General features: G+C 41.2%; 1 protein-coding gene across 6 annotated transcripts in view; it reads right to left on the minus strand.

Moving 5' to 3' along the window:
- DTNB (dystrobrevin beta) overlaps positions 1 to 18908 on the minus strand; it is a 231742-nt gene that overhangs the window by 51465 nt on the left and 161369 nt on the right. For 5 of the 6 annotated variants that reach the window (XM_032866980.1, XM_032866979.1, XM_032866978.1 and 2 more), the window contains 2 exons: positions 8325 to 8414; positions 4791 to 4878 (listed from right to left, as the gene is read on the minus strand). In XM_032866980.1, coding sequence (XP_032722871.1) covers positions 4791 to 4878; positions 8325 to 8414 — 178 coding nt within the window. The remainder of the gene's footprint in view (positions 1 to 4790; positions 4879 to 8324; positions 8415 to 18908) is intronic. The other variant, XM_032866977.1, reaches the window with a different exon arrangement.

Below are 18908 nucleotides of genomic sequence, written 5' to 3' on the forward strand. Positions count from 1 at the left end.
TTTTAAAATGTTTATGTTCTCTTTGGTTTATCTCCAGTCTTTTTAGACAGTCTTTTCTTTTATCATTTTTTAATTCCTTCTTTCAGGTCTAAGAAATTTTAAACATAGTTGTTCTATAGCCAAAGATTCTAGTATCTAGTCACTGAGGGTCTAATTTTACAGAGATGCTCAGGAGTTCAGGTTTAGTTGAACTCTTTTTGTGGGAATACTGCTTGGCCTCAATTGAGAATGTTAACCTCAGGAGAGGATTTCTATTTTGCTTCACCTCAATGCTGTAGGATTAATTTTATATTAAATTTTTACTTTGGGTTTCTCAATCTATGAAGTAATGTAAATGCACCAACGAAAGTACAGATAGGACTGAGGTTGTGAATTCCCAGGGGAGACCTCTTCCCCTCCAAAAGGAGGAGAACCTAAAGCTTTCTTGTCTTGTCTTTGTGCTGACAGATGGATGGCCCTCTATATCATACTTTCACCAGGTCATGTTTCCAGGGACCTAGCTTAACGTGAAAGCCTCACTTCCAACTCTCCACTTTGCATACGTACAAGGTTTTGCCCACGGCACCTCGAGACAATTATAATAAACCTAAGCACAGGGCAGGGGCGGCAGCAACAGTGGCCCAGGGGCTGCTATGGGTTTCAGTCCTTTTTAGTTCCCAGGAAACTGAATTCTCTTCTACTTATTTTCAGATCTCAACACAAGTAACACTTTCTCACAGAGGCCATACAATGTAAGTCAGGGACCTGCTATCCATTTTCATAGCCCCTTCTATTTTTCCTCCATTGTACCTAATTGTTTGTAATTATGTTTTTTAAAAAATATTTTACTTATGTATTTGAGAGAGAGAGAGAGAGAAAGCACGAGTGGGAGGAGGGCAGGGGGAGAGAGAGAAAGAGACTCTCCTGCTGAGTGTGGAGCCTGATGTGGGGTCGATCCCAGGACCCTGAGATCACGACCTGAGCTGAAACCAAGAGTCTGATGCTTAACCGACTGAGCCACCTAGGCGCTCCTGCAATTATGTTTAATAGTGTATTAAACTGCGTATTAAATAGTGTATTAGGCTGTTTGTCTCTCTCACTAGACTGTTAGTTCCATGAGGGCAGGAATCATTTGCTCATCACAGTAGCTAGTCTGGCACATCACAGGAACAAAATAAGTATTTGCCAAATGAATACCATGAATGTGTGTGTGGAGGGAAGGGGAAATGGATGTTAATATGCACACAGCTCTTCAAGGAAAGCAAAGGGCTGAAATGGAAGAAAAAAAGAGAACATTTTATTGTAAGTTTTCAAAATTTCAGTAAACCCATGGCAAATCCCTGGGTAGCCATTTCTCAATGCAATCAAACTCCTGCATATCCCCGTTCTTGGTTCCCTTTTCTTTTAATTGAGATGTAATGTTCATATCTTAAGTACGCCATCCAATCATACAAATACATACAACTCACGTAACACACACCTCTATAAAAATGTAGAATGTTTCCATCAATTTAGAAAGTATCCTCACCTCTCTTCACTATCCCCATTCTCAGAAAATAGTCCCTGATGTGATTTCCATCACTATAAATCAATTTTACCTATTCTAGAATATCATACACATGGATTCATGTTGTACACATTTTTGGTGTGTGATGTATGAAAATTCCATTTGCTCCACATCGTCTCCAACAATTGGTGGTGTCAATCTTTTTTATTTTAGTCATTCTAGTGGGTCACTATGGTTTTAATTGACATTTTCCTGATGATTAATGACATCAAGCACCTTTTTATGTGCTTATTGCCCATCTGTATATCTTCTTCTGTGAAGTTCTGCCCAAGCCTTTAGACCATTTAAAAACTGGGCAGGAGTCTGAGGTGCAGGGATTCTTTACATAGTTTGTCCTTTGTCAGACTTGTGTTGCAAATATTTTCTTTCCGGCTGTACTTTGTCTATTTTTTAAATAGTATCTTTTAATGAGGAAATAATTTATTTTCAATAAGATCCAACTTACCAGTTTTTAATGGCTCGTGAATTCTCTAAGAATTCCTTGCCTGATCCAAGGATATGAAGATATTTTTCTGAGCCTTCTTTTAGTAGCTTTATGGTTTTAGCTTTTATGTTTACATTTATGATACATTTCAAACTGGTTTCTATGTAAAGTATGAGGAAGGGGTTGAGGTTATTTCATATAAATATACAATTGTTCCAGAAGCACTTGTTAAAAAGATTTTCTCTTCCCAATTCAATTTTTTTTGTCTTGTCAAAAAGAAGTCATTTGACCTTATACATATGAGTTTACTATATGGATGACCTATTTGTCTATCCTTTTGCCAATATCACACTTTCTTGATTACTGTGGCTTTCTGTAAGTCTTGATGTCAAGTAGGGTTAAGTCCTTCAACTTTGTTATTTTTAAAGACTCTTGGTTTTTCTAAGTCCTCTGGTTTCCAAATATATATATATATTTATTTATTTTAAGGTTTTACCCATTTATTTGACAGACAGAGATCACAAGTAGGCAGAGAGGCAGGCAGAGAGAGAGTGAAAAGCAGGCTCCCCACTGAGCAGAGAGCCCGATGTGGGGCCTGTTCCCAGGTCCCTGGGATCATGACCTGAGCCAAAGGCAGAGGCTTTAACCCACTGAGCCATCCAGGTGCCCCTCCAAATGTATTTTAAAATCAGTTGGCCAATTTCTTCGAAGTCTATTGGGATTTTGACTGGTACTGAATCTATAGATTAATTTGGAAAAATGTGCCCTCCTAATTATACTGAATCTGAATATTCCATGGCATACCTCTCCACTTACTTAGGTTTTCTTTAATTCCTCTCAACAATATTTTATAGTTTTTAGTCTTAACATCTTTCATTCAATTTATCCATAAGTATTGGATGTTTTTTAATCTTATAGTAAATGGTGTTTTTTTCCTAAGTTTAGTTTTCTAATTACTCACTGCTAGTAGATGGAAATATAATCAATTTTTTTACATTGCCTTTCTATCCTGCAACACTGCTATAAAGTCATGTATCTGTTCTAGGAGTATTTTTTATAGATTCCTTAGGCCTGTCTTTACATTATCATGTCGTTTGCAAATAACAACAGCTTCACTTCTTCCTTTCCAACATTTATGCCCTTTTCTTCTTGTTATGTTATACTGGCTAAGGCGTCCAGTACAATTTTGAATTGGGGTAGTGAAAAGTGGACACCTTTGGTTGTTCTCAATATTAGGTAGGAGAAATACTCTAAAATTTAAACTTTCAGTATAATATTAGTTACAGAATTTTTGTAGGTGTTCTTTATCAGATTGAAGAAGCTTCTTCAACTCCTAGTATATTGAAAAATGTTATAAAAAATGGGCACTGTATTGTCGAATACCTTGTCTGCAGCTGTTGAAACGATCTTATAATTTTCTTTTTTTTTTTTTTTAAGATTTTATTTATTTATTTGACAGACAGAGATCACAAGTAGGCAGAGAGGCAGGCAGAGAGAGAGGGGGAAGCAGGCTCCCTGCTGAGCAGAGAGTCCAATGTGGGGTTCGATCCCAGGACCCTGGGATCATGACCTGAGCTGAAGGCAGAGGTTTTAACACACCGAGCCACCCAGGCACCCCTAATTTTCTTTTTTAAACTGCTAATACGGTGAAATACGTTGGTTGATTTATATATTAAATGAATCTGCACTCCTAAGATAAACCTCACTTGATTGTGGAGTACTCTCCTTTTTACATACTGCTGGCTTCAATTTGGTAATAATATTTTGTTAAAGGTGTTTTCATCCATGCTTATGAGAGAATTTGTTTATTGATTTTGTTTTCTTGTAATGGCCTTTTTTGTTTCTCTATCAGGTTACAGTAGCCTGATAAAATGACTTGGAAAGTGTTCCTTCTTCCTTTATTAAGAATTTATGTCAGGTTGTTATTATTTCTTCCTTAAGTATATGATAGTACTCTCCACTGAGCTTACAGTTTTCTTTGTGGAATTTAATTACAAATTTAATATCCTTAACAGATTTAGGACTATTTAGATTTTCTATTTATTCTTAGGTCAGTTTGGCTAATTTGTCTTTTTTTTTTTTTAAAGATTTTATTTTTAAGTAATTTCTACACCCCACATGGGGCTTGAACCCACAACTTCAAGATCAAGAGTTACACGCTCTACTGACTGAGCCAAGCCAGGCACCCCTAATTTGTATCTTTCAAGGAATTTGCCTATTTCATCTAGGTTGCCAAATTTATTAGCAAAAAGTTGCTCATGATATTCCCTTATTATCCTTATAATATTGTAGGGCCTGTAGCAATGCCCTTTCTTTCATTTGTGATTTTTTTTTTTAGAAGATTTTATTTATTTATTTGACAGAGAAAGAGACAGTGAGAGAGGGAACACAAGCAGGGGGAGTGGAAGAGAAGCAGGTTTCCTGTTGAGCAGGGAGCCTGCTGAGGGGCTCGATCCCAGGACCCTGGGATCATGACCTGAGCCAAAGGCAGATGCTTAACGACTGAGCCACCCAGGCGCCCTTCATTTGTGATATTAATAATTTGTGTTTTCTTTCCTTTTGTCTTGATCAGGATTTCTAGGGGGTAATTAATTTTATTGTTTTTTAAAGAACCAAATTCTAGCTCTTTGACTTTCTTGATTTATTTTTTAAAGAGTATACTGTAGATAAAATAAAGGCCTCTATATTCCCTTCCCTAAACCCACTCCTCTCCTTCTGTTTCTGACATACCTATAGTTTCATGTATACCATCACCCTACCATTTATATATTAAAATAATGCTAATTTCTGCTACTCTACTAGGACGTTCCATTTACTCACCATGTTTCCTGCTTCTGCAGCCAGCCGGGCAGCATAGCGAGCTATAAGTCGGTGTTCCTCATCCAGTCGGCTGGGACTGTCCAGGACACTGCCAAAGAGAAAAAAATTCAACAGGTATCTATTAAACATTCCCTACACTTGCTTTTCTCTTAGAAAGAACTGATGGGAGAAAGTTTGTAAAAAAGTATGGTAGCAAAAGAAACAGAGGCCTGGGTCATAGATACTAATGGTCTTCTGAGAAAGGTGGTTTAGAGAAACGATGAGCCCACACGTGCCCTTTCTCTTCAGCAGCATCCCCCCTGCTCCTACACCATCAGAAGGGGGCACTTCTTTTTGAACGCAAGGTCTAGGAAAAGACAGAGCATCTGCAAAGTCTGAGGGGAGGGAGGATTTCTAATCAAATGCTTTGGGAAAATGCATAACTTTTAGACATAGGTCTTAAATTTAAAAAGACCAAGAGAAAACTAAAGCATCACAAAAAATGGAGGGCTGAAGGAAAGTATGCTTAACACTGGGCAAAGAAAACCGAGGAGCTCAAGCAAGGGCAGGTCCAACCTATGGTAAAGTTGGAGACGAATCCATGGTATCAAACATTCGCTTTCATGCTTCTTTCCTGTCTTTTACCATGTTTGTTCCACAATTATAGCTCCATCTTCGAGTGAATTAATTCAGTCTATTACTCTTTCCTAAGAGTACCAGCATCCTAACTTTAAGGTCTTTAAGACCTACATAGGTGGGCTCTCAGATGCTGCTGCGCCTGGATGAAGCGTTCTTGAGTAGCGGGCCAGCTCTGTGTATACGTGGTATAAGGACCTTTCGATTGGATAATGAAATAACTGACTCCTTTGGTTTAGCATGTTACACCAACTCTCATTCACCCATCGCAGGGCACTCTCCGATCAATAGGGACTGTGGCTACAGAATTGTCTGTTGAAGTCTGGCAGGTGTTTTAAGGTAACAGAGGTGATGATGACTGATCACAGATGGATGTCATGGTCTGCTTCTACTGTGGCCCTTGTTTCTTGGCCTTCCAAAAACTTCTGCATGGAATTTAGCAACATGATGAGTAATACAAAAAAATTTAAAGACATGAGTCCAATACTCATCAAATCTTGTAATAATTACTTGGGGGAGGGAATCCAGGAAGGAGGAAGTTAAACTGATAGAGCTGTGTCTGAGCTTTTCATGTATAGAATCAATTGGATTTTTCCTAGATTTTTTCACCTTTCTGTTTCTATCGTTGTGGCTACTTCTTTAAGATTTACTTGGTTTTTCCTCTAGGATGGATTTTTTAAAATGTGCTTTCTTTTGCCTGCGCCACTTCTGAATACTTTATAATTTGAGGTATGCAAACCTGAGTCTGTATCATCATCCTCTAACAAGATGATCTTGTAATAAGAATATGCTACCATCAGTCAGCTTTAACACACTAGGGTCAAGGCCCCAAGGTCAAGGCTGAACTATAATATTCGTGCCTTAAAGTTGTTTGTTGGAAGTAAGAGAACTACCTTTATCTTTAAAAAAAAAAAAGAACATTTACTTATACAAGTGGATAAAATTAAAGAGGGACTGGCAACCTAAGAAATGAGACTTAGAGTGGCTGCCCTTTGTTTTGGCGAGGGATATAACTAAAACTTCATTTTTTCCTCTGTGCAAAAAGGCTCCCCTTCTTCCACCATGTTCCATCTCCCTAGGAAGGTTAATTCTACTTGTCATTTATACCCAAGTGTGGACGACATGGTTGCTTTAATTGGCTATGCTTTCCAGCCAGAAACTAGAACTTTATGTTGATGAGAGGTTTTAAGGTCAATGAGAATTAAGAGGAAAATTAGAAAGGTTCCTTATTTTTCCGCTTGAGCTGACTTTCATTTTCAGAATTAGCCAGGAAATTTCTGCCTTCTTTGAGGAAGCATGAAGCTCAGTTCCTTAGACTACAGATCAAGAAGAGATGTAGTACTTACCCAGTCCTCACGTTCTGCGCGGGCTCTCGGCCACCAGTTCCTGCTCAGGAAGCCTAAACCCTAAGCCAGGTTGCTTAAGGACCTTAGCTAAACCTCCCAAAAATTTTTGGGAGCTGAAATATCAGGTTGCAATCTCTGCCAACATTCTGCTTCTATTTTCACCATGGAAACTTTTAATCACCTGGACAACTGCCCTTACTGATGAGAAGTGAGCTGTCCTGCCAGGGATGAGACAACTTTATTCCTAGAGACCCATGGAGCCGGAACATAGTGCACAGAAATCATCTGTTGGCTGGAGAGACACTCTTGGGTGACATGATGCAGTTATTAGGCCTCTCCTTCCTTCCTGGAGGAAAAGCCTGTTAAATGTACTTGGGAAGTAGGAAAGTAGACTTTAGAGTTAAATAAATGCCCCAAAATACCAATACTATTTAGTCACACTGGCTAAACTATGGAAAATGGCATGAAATATAATAGAGAAATAGTCCTTTCCAAATATATATTTTTCACATGATTATTTATTCTTGTCATCACAGGAAATAAAAACAAGGTCAGCTCACCTTCTTACGAAGCCAAGGCATGTTCTGGGCAAAACTAAGATCAAAATGTAAGGCTCCAGACTCCTTATGTGCTTCGTTAATAAATTAGGATTCCTCTCTAAGAATTAAGAGTCTATCTGCTGCTATGTAGAGACTGTGTAGAGATTACTTTAATTTTCCCTGCTGTTCTCCCTGCAGACCGGTGGTAGGTAAGCCTACCTACCAGAGTGGATAGGTAGCCTTGGGTCTACCTGAATATAACAGCATTTAGTTTGGTATTAATTCTTTTAAAGGGTTAACTTTGCTATAGTTCATGGTTATCCAATGTTTTTCTATCCTGACCCACTGAGGAGTCAGGCATATCCCCACATTAACAGTGAGTCACTACCAGTAGTTTTCAGAGAAAGGGGAATATGGAGTTATTATAACGCGTCTAATGATCACATGTGGAGGCACATATCTTTTGGGAAAAGTCTCTCTCAGGTGGCAATGACCCAGTACCACTGTTGCAAACCACTGGTTTAAGTAATCAACAGTGATAGATTTGGGGGAAGAGATGAAGTTGTAACATGCAGAGATGTTACAGGGCGATGGTATCAAAGTTTAGACACAGTGAGATATCTACGGGTTGATCAACCCTACGCTCTGAATGTCAACAGAAAGGTTTCGATATTTAGTCAAGAATGATCAGTGAGAGGTTGCCTCAAACAGCTCTGTGAATGCGCATCTTGGGGACGGCATAGCTGCTGGAGATTTACATGGCCTTTCAGTGTAAGCTCAGGGACGTGAACTCCACTTCAAAACAGCATTTCTGACTCTATGTTTAGGTAAGTGCCTGGGCTTGGCAAGGCTTCTTCTCTTTCAGAAGTTAATGCTTTAGCAATTATTCCAACTCTGCCAAAGGTAACTGGTAGCGTCTCAAGAAAAACCCCCTATGCAGAGCTTTTTCCAGCTGGCAAGGCCAAGTAACAAGGCTCTCCCTCCCTCTGACCAGCCCGTGGCTGCCCGCCTGCTGCCGCTGCTCTACCACTGACCGTGCACAGTGCTGCAGACGGGCCACATAGGAGGCTATCAGCGCGTGCTCATCGGCCGAGTGACTGGGTATGTCCTGGCTATACTGTAACCTAGGAACAACGGAGGCAAAGACAGCAAGCACAACACACACACACACAGAGCGAGAAATGAACATGGATTAAACTGGGCAAACTTCAAAGAAAAATAGAAAAAAAAATCATGATAAGGAAAACAATAAAAAAAAACCACAATGCATAATGGAATATGGTGTTAGACCATAGAAAATACATTTCACCAATCCTTTGAACAAAAGCGGTGTCTTAGGAAACAGCCTTTGCTGACTGACACTTCAGCCTCGGAACAGGAGAAACTAAGGAGGGGTCACCAGGAAGCCTTGCCCACCAATCTTATCTAGGTTCTGGGCTCTGGGATGGATGCTCCTTTTGGGGAATGCCCAATGGCAGGAAAACAGGCAGAGTGGGTCTATTTAACATCACCAAATGCCCCCTGATGTTTTAATAGCTTTTGTCTACAAGTAAAGAATTTTCAGGATTACTTCATGATACCAGTTAAACCCTTTTATTTCTATAAGGACATTGCCTTTAGCATCATTCTATTATCTCCCATAAAGCTGATACTTACACCAAACTTGTCAGAATTATTCCTCATTGTAAGACAACACTGCACACATTCTGAGGCTTTTATAGACATTCAGAAGGTCTTTAAGCCCAAGAGTTTCTAAAAATGTTTTACTCCAGGAATGTTAACACATGCACAAAATGGAGAGTAAATTAATGACTACTTTTCATGTACCCATCACCAAAGTTCAACAAAAACTAACATTTTGTCAACTTGTTGAATATATTCTTCCTTCACCCAACTTTTTGTCTAGAAAGAGATGGCTGAAGCAAATCCCAGACAATTTATTATTTCACTTGGGAATACTTAATTTACACAACCACAGTGCCATCATCACACCTAAAAAAATTAACAAGAAAATTTTAACTCAATCCCTCTGAAAATTTCCTCAAATCTTAAAAAACATCCATCTACATTTAGAATCAAGATTCCAACAAGGTCCACACACATTGCATTTGGTTGATATGTTTCTGTTTTTTAATATGTAACCGTCCTTCCTTTTCCTTGTTTCTGTCATGTCATTTATTTGTGAAGAAAGCAGGTTATCTAGTAGCATACCCAACATTCTGGATTTAACTGTTTCCTTGGTGCCATTTAAGTTGTTTCTCTACACCCTGTGGCTACAGCTAGAGATCTGATTAAAGCTTTTGCTTTCATTTCATTTTTTGAGAAGGGGCTAGAATCTGTTGTAGGTAATATGGTGCACTTATACATCAAATAGGGGACACACAATGGAATAAAAATATTGCTCACTGGATTCAGGTAAATTTTTACAAATTTGATAAAAACTATAAACATGATTACATCTTATTGGCTGATTGATTGATTACATCTCTCCATTATAAAGTCCCCCATCAACTTTTCACCTAATGGATTTAGCATTTACTGATGATTTTGACTAGATTCATTATTTCTTGGGTGGGGGGGGCAGGTTTACGAAGACCCAGTTTCCAATTTTATCATCTTTTCTGCATTTATTAGTTTTCTCTCTTTGCTTATCTTGAAATATTAATAATTCAGAAAAGGTAAAACCAATGGTTGGCATTTCTTACTATTTAACAAATTTCAGAACAATGAATTAGTGCCCTAGCAACCTCCAATGGGTACCAAAGAGTTTTCTTTTTTAGTATCATTAAGAACTCATAGATTTTCATGTATCTGATTGCTACAATCATCTTTTTGATGCTCAAATTGTCCTATCTTTGGCCAGTGGGAGCTGCTGTAAGTAGGCTCCTGTGTTAATCTAATACAGCCATTAGATATCATCAGCTTCCTTGGTTGGCACAGTAAGATGCCCCAGTCTCATCGTGTATGTCCTGCCCCACTCTTGGAATCAACTATTCCTTCAAGGACTGCAGTTTCCTTTTACCAGGAAAGAGTGTTTAGAGGTCACAGTTAGCGTACTAGGGTGCTCCTTGTTCCTGGGTGATCAATGCTTCTAGAATTTTTCAGTCGATAAAGCTAGGAAATCTATATATTTTAGAAGGAATAAAAACAGGTTCTCTTACTACTTTCAAATGCCATTCAATTTTCTGCTAGCTTGCATTGTTTTTTTAAGATTTTATTATTTATTTGAGAGAGAGAGCACGCAAGGACAAGCAGGCGGGATGGCATGCAGAGGAAGAAGCACTCTCCACTGAGCATGGAGGCCGATGCGGGGCTCGATCCCAGGACCCTGGCATCATGACCTGAGTGAAGGCAGACACTTAACCGACTGAGCCACCCAGGCACCCTGTGTGCATTTTTTTTTTTTAAGATTTTATTTATTTATTTGACAGACAGAGATCACAAGTAGGCAGAGAGGCAGGCAGAGAGAGAGAGGGAAGCAGGCTCCCTGCTGAGCAGAGAGCCCGATGTGGGACTCGATCCCAGGACCCCGTGATCATGACCTGAGCCGAAGGCAGCGGCTTAACCCACTGAGCCACCCAGGCACCCCTGTTTTTAATGAGGAATCACTTCAAAAATCTTATCTTTCTTCTACTGTATAGAACATCTTTTTTCCTCTAGATGCTTTTAATACTTTTTCTTCATCACTGGTTTTCAGCAATTTGACTGTGATGTACCTTGGTATGGTTTTCTCTGTTTATCCTGATTATAGTTGTTGAATTTTTTGTACTTATGGGTTTATAGTTTTTATCAAATTTGTAAAAATTTACCTGGAAATTTGGAAAAAAATATTTCCTGAAATACTTTTTCTCTCCTCCCTCTTCTCCTTCCCCCTCTCCTCTCCTCCTAATCCTGTTGGGCTGGTTGCCACTGTCCCAGAAGTCTTGGAGGTTCTGTTCATTTTTCAGCATTGTATTTTGGATAGTTTGTATTGCTATGTCTTTAAGTTCAGTGGACTTTTTCTTCTGTAATTTCTGATATACTGTTAAATCCATTCATAGGCTTTTTCATTTCGGGTATTATCTCCTTCAACTCCAGAAGTTCTATTTTTTAATTTAAGACTTTTTGTCACTGAAGTAGAATATATATGCAGAAACTTCAATTATGTTTATAGGTGGTTCTTTTTTATTTCAATTTTTTCCTCATTATGCTAATATTTTCCTTCACATTTTTGGTATTTATTGTGCTTGGGTTTTCGTTTAAGATTTTTATTTATTTGAGAGAGAGACAGAAAGAGAGAGAATGAGCAGGGAGGACAGGTGAGGGGGGCAGACTCCCTGCTGAGCAGGAAGCCTGACATGGGGCTCAATCCCAGGACCTGGAGATCATGACATGAGCCGAAGGCAGACACTTAACCCACTGAGCCACCTAGGTGCCCCCTCTTCTGGCTGTTTTGAAGTTCATCTCTGTTCATTGCATCATGACTGTTATTTCTGGATCTGTTTATATTGACTAATTTTTTTTAAGATTTTATTTATTTGACACACAGAGAGAGAGATCACAAGCAGGCAGAGAGGCAGGCAGAGAGACAGGAGGAACCAGGCTCCCTGCTGAGCAGAGAACAGAGGCCCTACTGTGGGCCTCATCCCAGGATCCTGAGATAATGACCTGAGCAGAAGGCAGAGGCTTAACCCACTGAGCCACCCAGCTGCCCCGACTAATTTTATTCTGGTTGCAGAACATAATTTCCTGCTGCTTTCTGTGTCCTATAAATTTTTATTGGATGATGGAAATTTTGAGGATTATGTTGTTGAATGTCTGGATTTCGTTTTCTTCTAAAGGATCTGGTAGCTAATTTACTTGTGGACGGATTTGTCCTTTTGAGGCCTGTGTTAAAGTTTCATTAGTACAGATGTTGGGTAACTTTTATCTAGGGCTATTTTCACCCTGCTCCTAAACTGTGGCCTGTCTGGGGTCTTTACCGAATGCTCCCAGTGTTTGATGATGTCACCACTCTGGTTGGTTGGAACTCAAACAACAGGCTGAGCTTGCGTAGCTGTTCCACTTTCAAATCTCTGGGACCTGTTCTTTCCCAGATAGTTGTTCTTTGGTGGTCTTGTGAAATCTCGTTCTATGCAAATGTAGCTTAGTTAAGGGACCTATGTGCAGGTTTACGGAGCTCTTTCCTGCATTCTTCCTTCCCTCTGGTGTTCCTCTTAGCAAATTCCAGCATTCCCAAACTCCAATCTCTCTCTCCTTATCCTCAGCAAATAGGGCTTACCCTGCTTGTCTCTAGCACTAGACTTTAGTAAATGCCTCCCAGTAGAAAGCCTGGGCAATCATTGGGCTCTCCTCATTTAGTTCCTTTCCCGCAGAGAACGGTCCTGCCCTACTTAATGTCTAATTTCCGAAAACAGTTGCTTAGTTAGAATAGTTTTCTGGAAGTTTATAGTGGGAGAACTGATCTGACATCAGCTACTTCACCATGACCAGAGGACATTCTCTCTGTAGTAACTCCGTTTTTTAAAGAAGATTTTATCAATTGATTGCTTTTAGAGAGTGTGCACAAGCAGGGGTTGTGCAGGGGAGGGGGCGGAGGGAGAGGGACAAGGAGAGTTGGTGCTGAGTGTGGAGCTGATGAGGGATGGTGGGGGGTGGAGGGGTTAGGTCTCATGACCCTGAGATCATGACCCTGAGATCATGACCCTGAGATCGTGACCTGAGCCGAAATCAAGAGCTGGCTGCTTAACCAGCTGAGCCACTCAGGCGCCCCTGTAGTAACTCACGTTTATACTTCTGTAAAGTATTGGTCTACTTCAAACTAGAAATCGGAACAAAACAAAACTGCTTCTTCAGAAGACAGACTGAAAAGTAGCAGTGTTATAGAAGGCCGCCATAAGGGCTTCAACTTTTACTCCGCTACGAGAAGGTGCTGTGGGTTTTGAGCAGATGCAGGGTATGCTGTAACTTCTCCTTTAGTAAGATCATCTGCACTATGGAACATGAAGTGTCAGAGAGTGGGGAAGAAGCAGCTAATTAGAAGCCTCCTACAACATTCCAGATGAGAGGAAAGAGTGGCTAGAAGGACAGTAGCTGCTGTTGAGGTGGTAAGAGATGGCAGGATCCTGGGCAGACTTTGACAGTGTTTTTGGAGAAAGCTGATCTAATGATTGGATGCCTTAGATGGAAGAAGCATCAGGGGTTCTCACGAGATTACCCCTAACTGAGATGCGGAAGACGGAGAGAGAGAGGCAGGTCTGGTAGGGGGAGACCCGGAGCTCAGTTTGGAACATGCGAATTATAAGATTTTTATCCCAGTGGAGGGACTGACTAGGAGGAAGACCAGTGAGGTCAGAGCTAGTGGAAAGGTCTGGGCCGGAAAAAGAAGTTTGGAAGTCACTGGTATGGAGACAGTAGTAAAAGCCCCGTGTCTAGGTGGGGTCACACACGGGGAGGACAAACAGAAAAGTGAGGTGGTCCCTCTGGCATACTAGCGTTTAGAGTTCAAGGAGGTTTGGAAAAACTAGCTGAAGGGGCCACGGAGGACGAGCAGGACTCCTGGAGGCAAGTACAGAAAGTGTTTCACGTAGAAGGGAGCAACTTTCTGTGTCAACAGCCACTGACAGATCAGCTCGGGCAAGTCCTGAGAGTTCATCACTGGATTGAACACTGGGCATGGCACTGGTCTCCTTGACAGAACACGTTCTGGAAATGAACAGGAAGTGGGAATCTCACCAGGATATCTTCTGAAGGGAATGACAAGAACGAAATCGGAAGCACTAATGGAACCAACAGTCCATTAAACTCCATTTTTAATTTTCTATGAAGACTGCTATTCAGAACTAGTGTCATTTGCCCAATAACTAGGGATCTAAACTAAAATGAAAAGCAGTTTTTTTTGTTTTTTTTTTTTTCAAAATGAAAAGCAGTATCAGGAGCAGTCTATAGTGAATCAGGAACTTAAGGGTCCATGGATTTTCTGACAATTCTGTATTGGGGTGTGGGTATTATGTTAGCTGTATGTGTGATATATATACTCACATTCAAAGATGTACCTCTTTTTCCCAGATTTGTTTTTGAATTTTGGAATTTTTGAATTTAAACACTTTCCTTTCGATAAAATGTAAATCTCTATATAATCTCCAACTTACATAGAGGTTTTGTTTTAGAAATCTGTTTTTCTAAAGCAAAATCAGTAGTGTGGAATAGTTTAGAATCCCATACAGGTAAAAACATACACAAAATTATAAGAAAAAAAGAAGACACAATAGTAGAATTTTATCCAATTAGATCAGAGGTCAGTAAAGGCAAGGCTGAGTAGAATAAACCAGAGTTAAAAGAGGAGTGACAATGATACGAGCACATCTCTGGTGGGGAAGGGAGGGTTGGCAGGGGAGGGGGGAGCTGGAGCAGCGTTTTTTCCCTCCTGAGACACCCTCCCCACTCCACGCATTTGAAAACAAGCCTCCAGGTTCTCCCAAGGCACTCTCCAGGGTGAGACCCACTCTGCTAGAGGACGGGGGCTTTCAAGTCTCATGGCTTCAGCAGAAGCTCTACGGGCAGCAATACAGGGCGCCTTTGGCAGAAGTGAAGGGGCACCGCTGTGGGAAAGGGATGTGAGTGGTCAGAGAGGGGATCTAGGGTAAGCTGTGGCGGGAACAAGGTCAGAAGCAGAGGCATCTGCAGCCCTGGGAGCAGGACTCACTACTAAGCAGGAGGCAGGGGAGCACAGAAACCAGAGCCCGGGCTTTGGATGAAGCAGTCTTGGGTTTAATCCACACACACCGGCTTGCTGTATGAGCCTGGACATTAATCTCTCTGCTTCAGTCCCCTCATCTGTAGAATTATAACAATAATATGAAATCTACTTCACGTATTGCTTAGTTTAGAGAGTATAGGAAGGATTAAGGAAGATAATGTAGTTGTCATTATCAAGAAAATACCTGTGACCTTATCAGAGAATGTCACATATGCTCTTTTGCTTATTCTCAGGATAATCTTACCAAAAAGGTATTACTGTAATTCCCACAACTTTGCATCTCCAGCCGTGACCCCTCTCTGGAGTCCCAGGATTGTGTACTTGAGGGCCTATGCAGCATCTCCCTGGCGCTGCCTAAAAGGCATCCCAAACCTAACATGCTTACACTGGAACCCCTGACTCTCTCCACCAACTTCCTCATCTGCTGCACCCCCAAACCAGCCAGTTTAAATGAACAGCATCACCCCTCACCCAACCAGCAAGCTCAAAGTGGACGGCTTCTGGCTTTGTTTCCTGAGGCCCCACATCCAAGCTGTTACTTGGTCCTGCTGGCTCTTCTCTGAAACCAGACCCTCAAGCCAGCCCCTTTCACAGCCCCCTTCGTCCCCCCCCACCCCTTTCTCATCTGGAACGTCTCACCAAGTGCCACTGGGACCACCCAACAACCCTTGCTTGCTCTCCCCTTCCATTCTTGCCCACTAGAGTCAATTCTCCACACTGCAGGGAGTGATCTTAGTAAATCAATCTGGGGAGTGATGAAAATGTTCTAAAACTGATTGTGGTGATGGCCGCACAGCTCTGTGAACACCAAAAACCACTGGGTGATACACTTTAAGTGGATGGATATTATGGTGAGTGAATTCTATCTCAATAACCTACTGAAGAAATAAATCAACAATTTTGAAACTGCTATCCATGCTACCAGGGCTAAACAAGGCTGGTGGGTGACAGAAGCCAGGTTTCTCACTGTGGGAAAGGGACAGATAACCAGCGGCAGGGGCGGCTAGAGGGAGCGATAAAGTACTGGAGTAGAACCAGATACATCAGGATGACTCATGTCCTTCATTTCTCTGCTCTTAATGGACTAAGCAGGCAATGCTATAAGATGCCACGTGCTCACAGTAATTGAAGAAGAATATCCTTCTCCTAACAGAGGAACTACTGATTAAGCGGCAAGATTTGGAGGAAAGAAGTAAGTTTCTGGATAAAGTCTGGTGAGTCCTCAACTTCAATGAGCTCATAGTCTATCTAGAAAGGCATCCAACAAACAGGTAATTATGGTATGCTGGTATACAAAGATGCTACGGATTACAGAGGAAGAACACTTTATCTAGTTTAGGGTATCAGCAAAGGCTTCCTGGAGGAGAAGAAAGAATTAGATGACAAAGTGAGGGGAATAAAGGGGAAGGGGGTGGGAAGGCATGAAAGGTGGAAGCAGCTCGTGCAGAAACCTGCTTGGGAAACTGTAAATGACTTGAGGAGTTCTGTGGATAGATGCCGAGTAAAAAGAGTGAAATAAGGCAGGGCTGGGGAGGCTGGCCACAGTCGCCTGGGAATAGCTTCATAAGCCACAAATGTCAAGCTGACAAATGTCAATTCAACCCACAAAAGTGATTTTCATGGCTGAATATGATAGTTCTAGTAGCACTTCTGGTGGAAACTGGGCATTTGCGTCAGTCTCTGGAGCACCTACGAGGTGTGGGGCACTGTGCCAGGGGACGAGGACACCACAGTCAGCGGGACCCAGGCACAGCTGACTAATCCTGTAGGACTGTGCTACCACCAGCCGCATGTACCTGTTTAAATTCAAATTAATTCAAATTAAATAAAATTAGAAATTCACTTCCTGTGTCACATTTCTTTCTTTTTTTTTTTTAATTTTATTTATTTATTCATGAGAGACAGGGAGAGAGGAAGGCAGAGGCAGAGGGAGAAGCAGGCTCCCTGCTGAGTAAGGAGCCTAATGTGGGACTCGATCCCAGGACACCAGGACCATGACCTGAGCGGAGGGCAGACGCTTAACAACTGAGGCACCCGGGCGTACCTCTGTCACATTTCAAGTGCTCAGCAACCTCACATGGCTGGTGGCTACCATGCTGGTTTCCCTGCTATTGGACAGTGCTGTGGAACAAAAGAACCACTGAAAAGTTTTGACCAGGAGAGTAACATCACTAGATTTGCATTCAGAAAAAACCCTCTGGTGACAAAGGAAAGAATGTTTTGAGGGTGAGACGGGGAGTAGATTAGAGATTTCCTAATAAGATCCACGAGAAAAAAGATTTCTTTTTTTTAACCACAGCATGGATTTGTTTTAAATATCTGCTTTACTACGGTAAGTGGAAATATTTTGATAGTTTGATGTTACAAGGAATGAAAAACCATGGTTAAACTGAACCACCACAGGAGTTTCAGCATCGCTATAGGGATTTCTGGTTAAATGTGCAAGCCCTTGGCATGTCACTACAAAGCAGGGTGGTGCACTGAGTCAGCTTTTTTTTTTTTTTTTTAAGATTTTATTTATTTATGAAAGAGAGAGTGTCCACGAGTGGGGGTACAAAGGGAGAAGCAGGCTCCCCCATGAGCAGGGGGCCCAAGGTGGGACTCAATCCCAGGACTCTGGGATCGTGACCTGACCCAAAGGCAGACACTTAACTAACTGATCCACCCCTGTGTCAGCTTCTTAACAGGACATATGGTCAAGAGGTAATCGACTTAACAGTCCAAGACAGATGTAAAAAACGGGTAAAATTGTGTGTGTGTGTGTGTGTGTGTGTGTGTGTTTAGGTTCTTACTGGTCATTTGTTGGATCTGAGTACCTATCGGTTCTTTGCTAGTGTGAATCTGAGGTAGTTGGAAGAGTCTGGATTCCAGGAACTCATGCTAAGGTCTGGTTCCTCTGTGTCCCTTAGGCACTTCTAACTCAGCATAATCTGGTTCGTCTTGCCCAAATCTTCCTCCTGTGTTTCAACTACAAAGTACCTTAACTTAAGCCAGAAAGAAACCTAGAGAATCATCTATCCCCTTCCTTAGCCCCCATATCCAAAACCCATAAGCCTGCCTTCACTCTCACAGTCCCTCAGGCGTCTCACTCTGAACATGGCAACACTGAACTCATAGTTTTCCTCCCAGACCTGTTGCTTCTTCCCCTCCGTTCGGCTGACAGTCTATAATGGATGCAATTCTTGCTCATGTTGAGCACCTCTAGCCTGAGTCCAATGAGAGGAGGAAACTTAGTTACTGTGCTTCTGTAAGCTTTAATTTTTCTTTCTTTTTTTTTTTTTTAAGATTTAAAAAATTTATTTACTTGACAGAGATCACAGAGAGAGAGAGAGAAGGAAGCAGGCTCCCCGCTGAGCAGAGAGCCCTATATGGGGCTTGATCCCAGGATCCCAGGACCCTGGAACCATGACCTGAGCCGAAGGCAGAGGCTTAATCCACTGAGCCACCCAAACGCCCCTGTAAGCTTCAATTTTTCAAACTTAAGGTTTACAGTATGAACTTGGAATACTCAAGCTTTTTCTTTGCCCTAACCTGAGTTAGAATTGCTGAAGGGTCTTTCTTAAATGCTTGAATGGAAATGGAATTTAATCCCAACCCAGAAGCAGCTGAAACCTGGCTGTCTGCCTGGGCCATCAGATGGACTTTGGAAATCTGCCAACACTGAGGACCCTACAGCCCCATAAGATTATGTGTTAATTTTCAATTACTCTGCTTCTCTGTTTTTCAAAAATAGATTAGAGAAAAAAGTAATTCTTGTGTTGTCTTGGAGAGATCTTCATGAAGAATTCATGCAAACTAGTTGTTTCATGCTCATGCTTAAATCCTCATTAATTCTTGCTTTTCAACCAAATGCTTTTTTAAACTTATTTTTTAAAATTTC

Source organism: Lontra canadensis, unplaced genomic scaffold (genome assembly GCF_010015895.1).
Source record: "Lontra canadensis isolate GAN:19392208 unplaced genomic scaffold, GSC_riverotter_1.0 scaffold32, whole genome shotgun sequence".
In the NCBI taxonomy this organism is placed as follows: Eukaryota; Metazoa; Chordata; class Mammalia; order Carnivora; family Mustelidae; genus Lontra; species Lontra canadensis.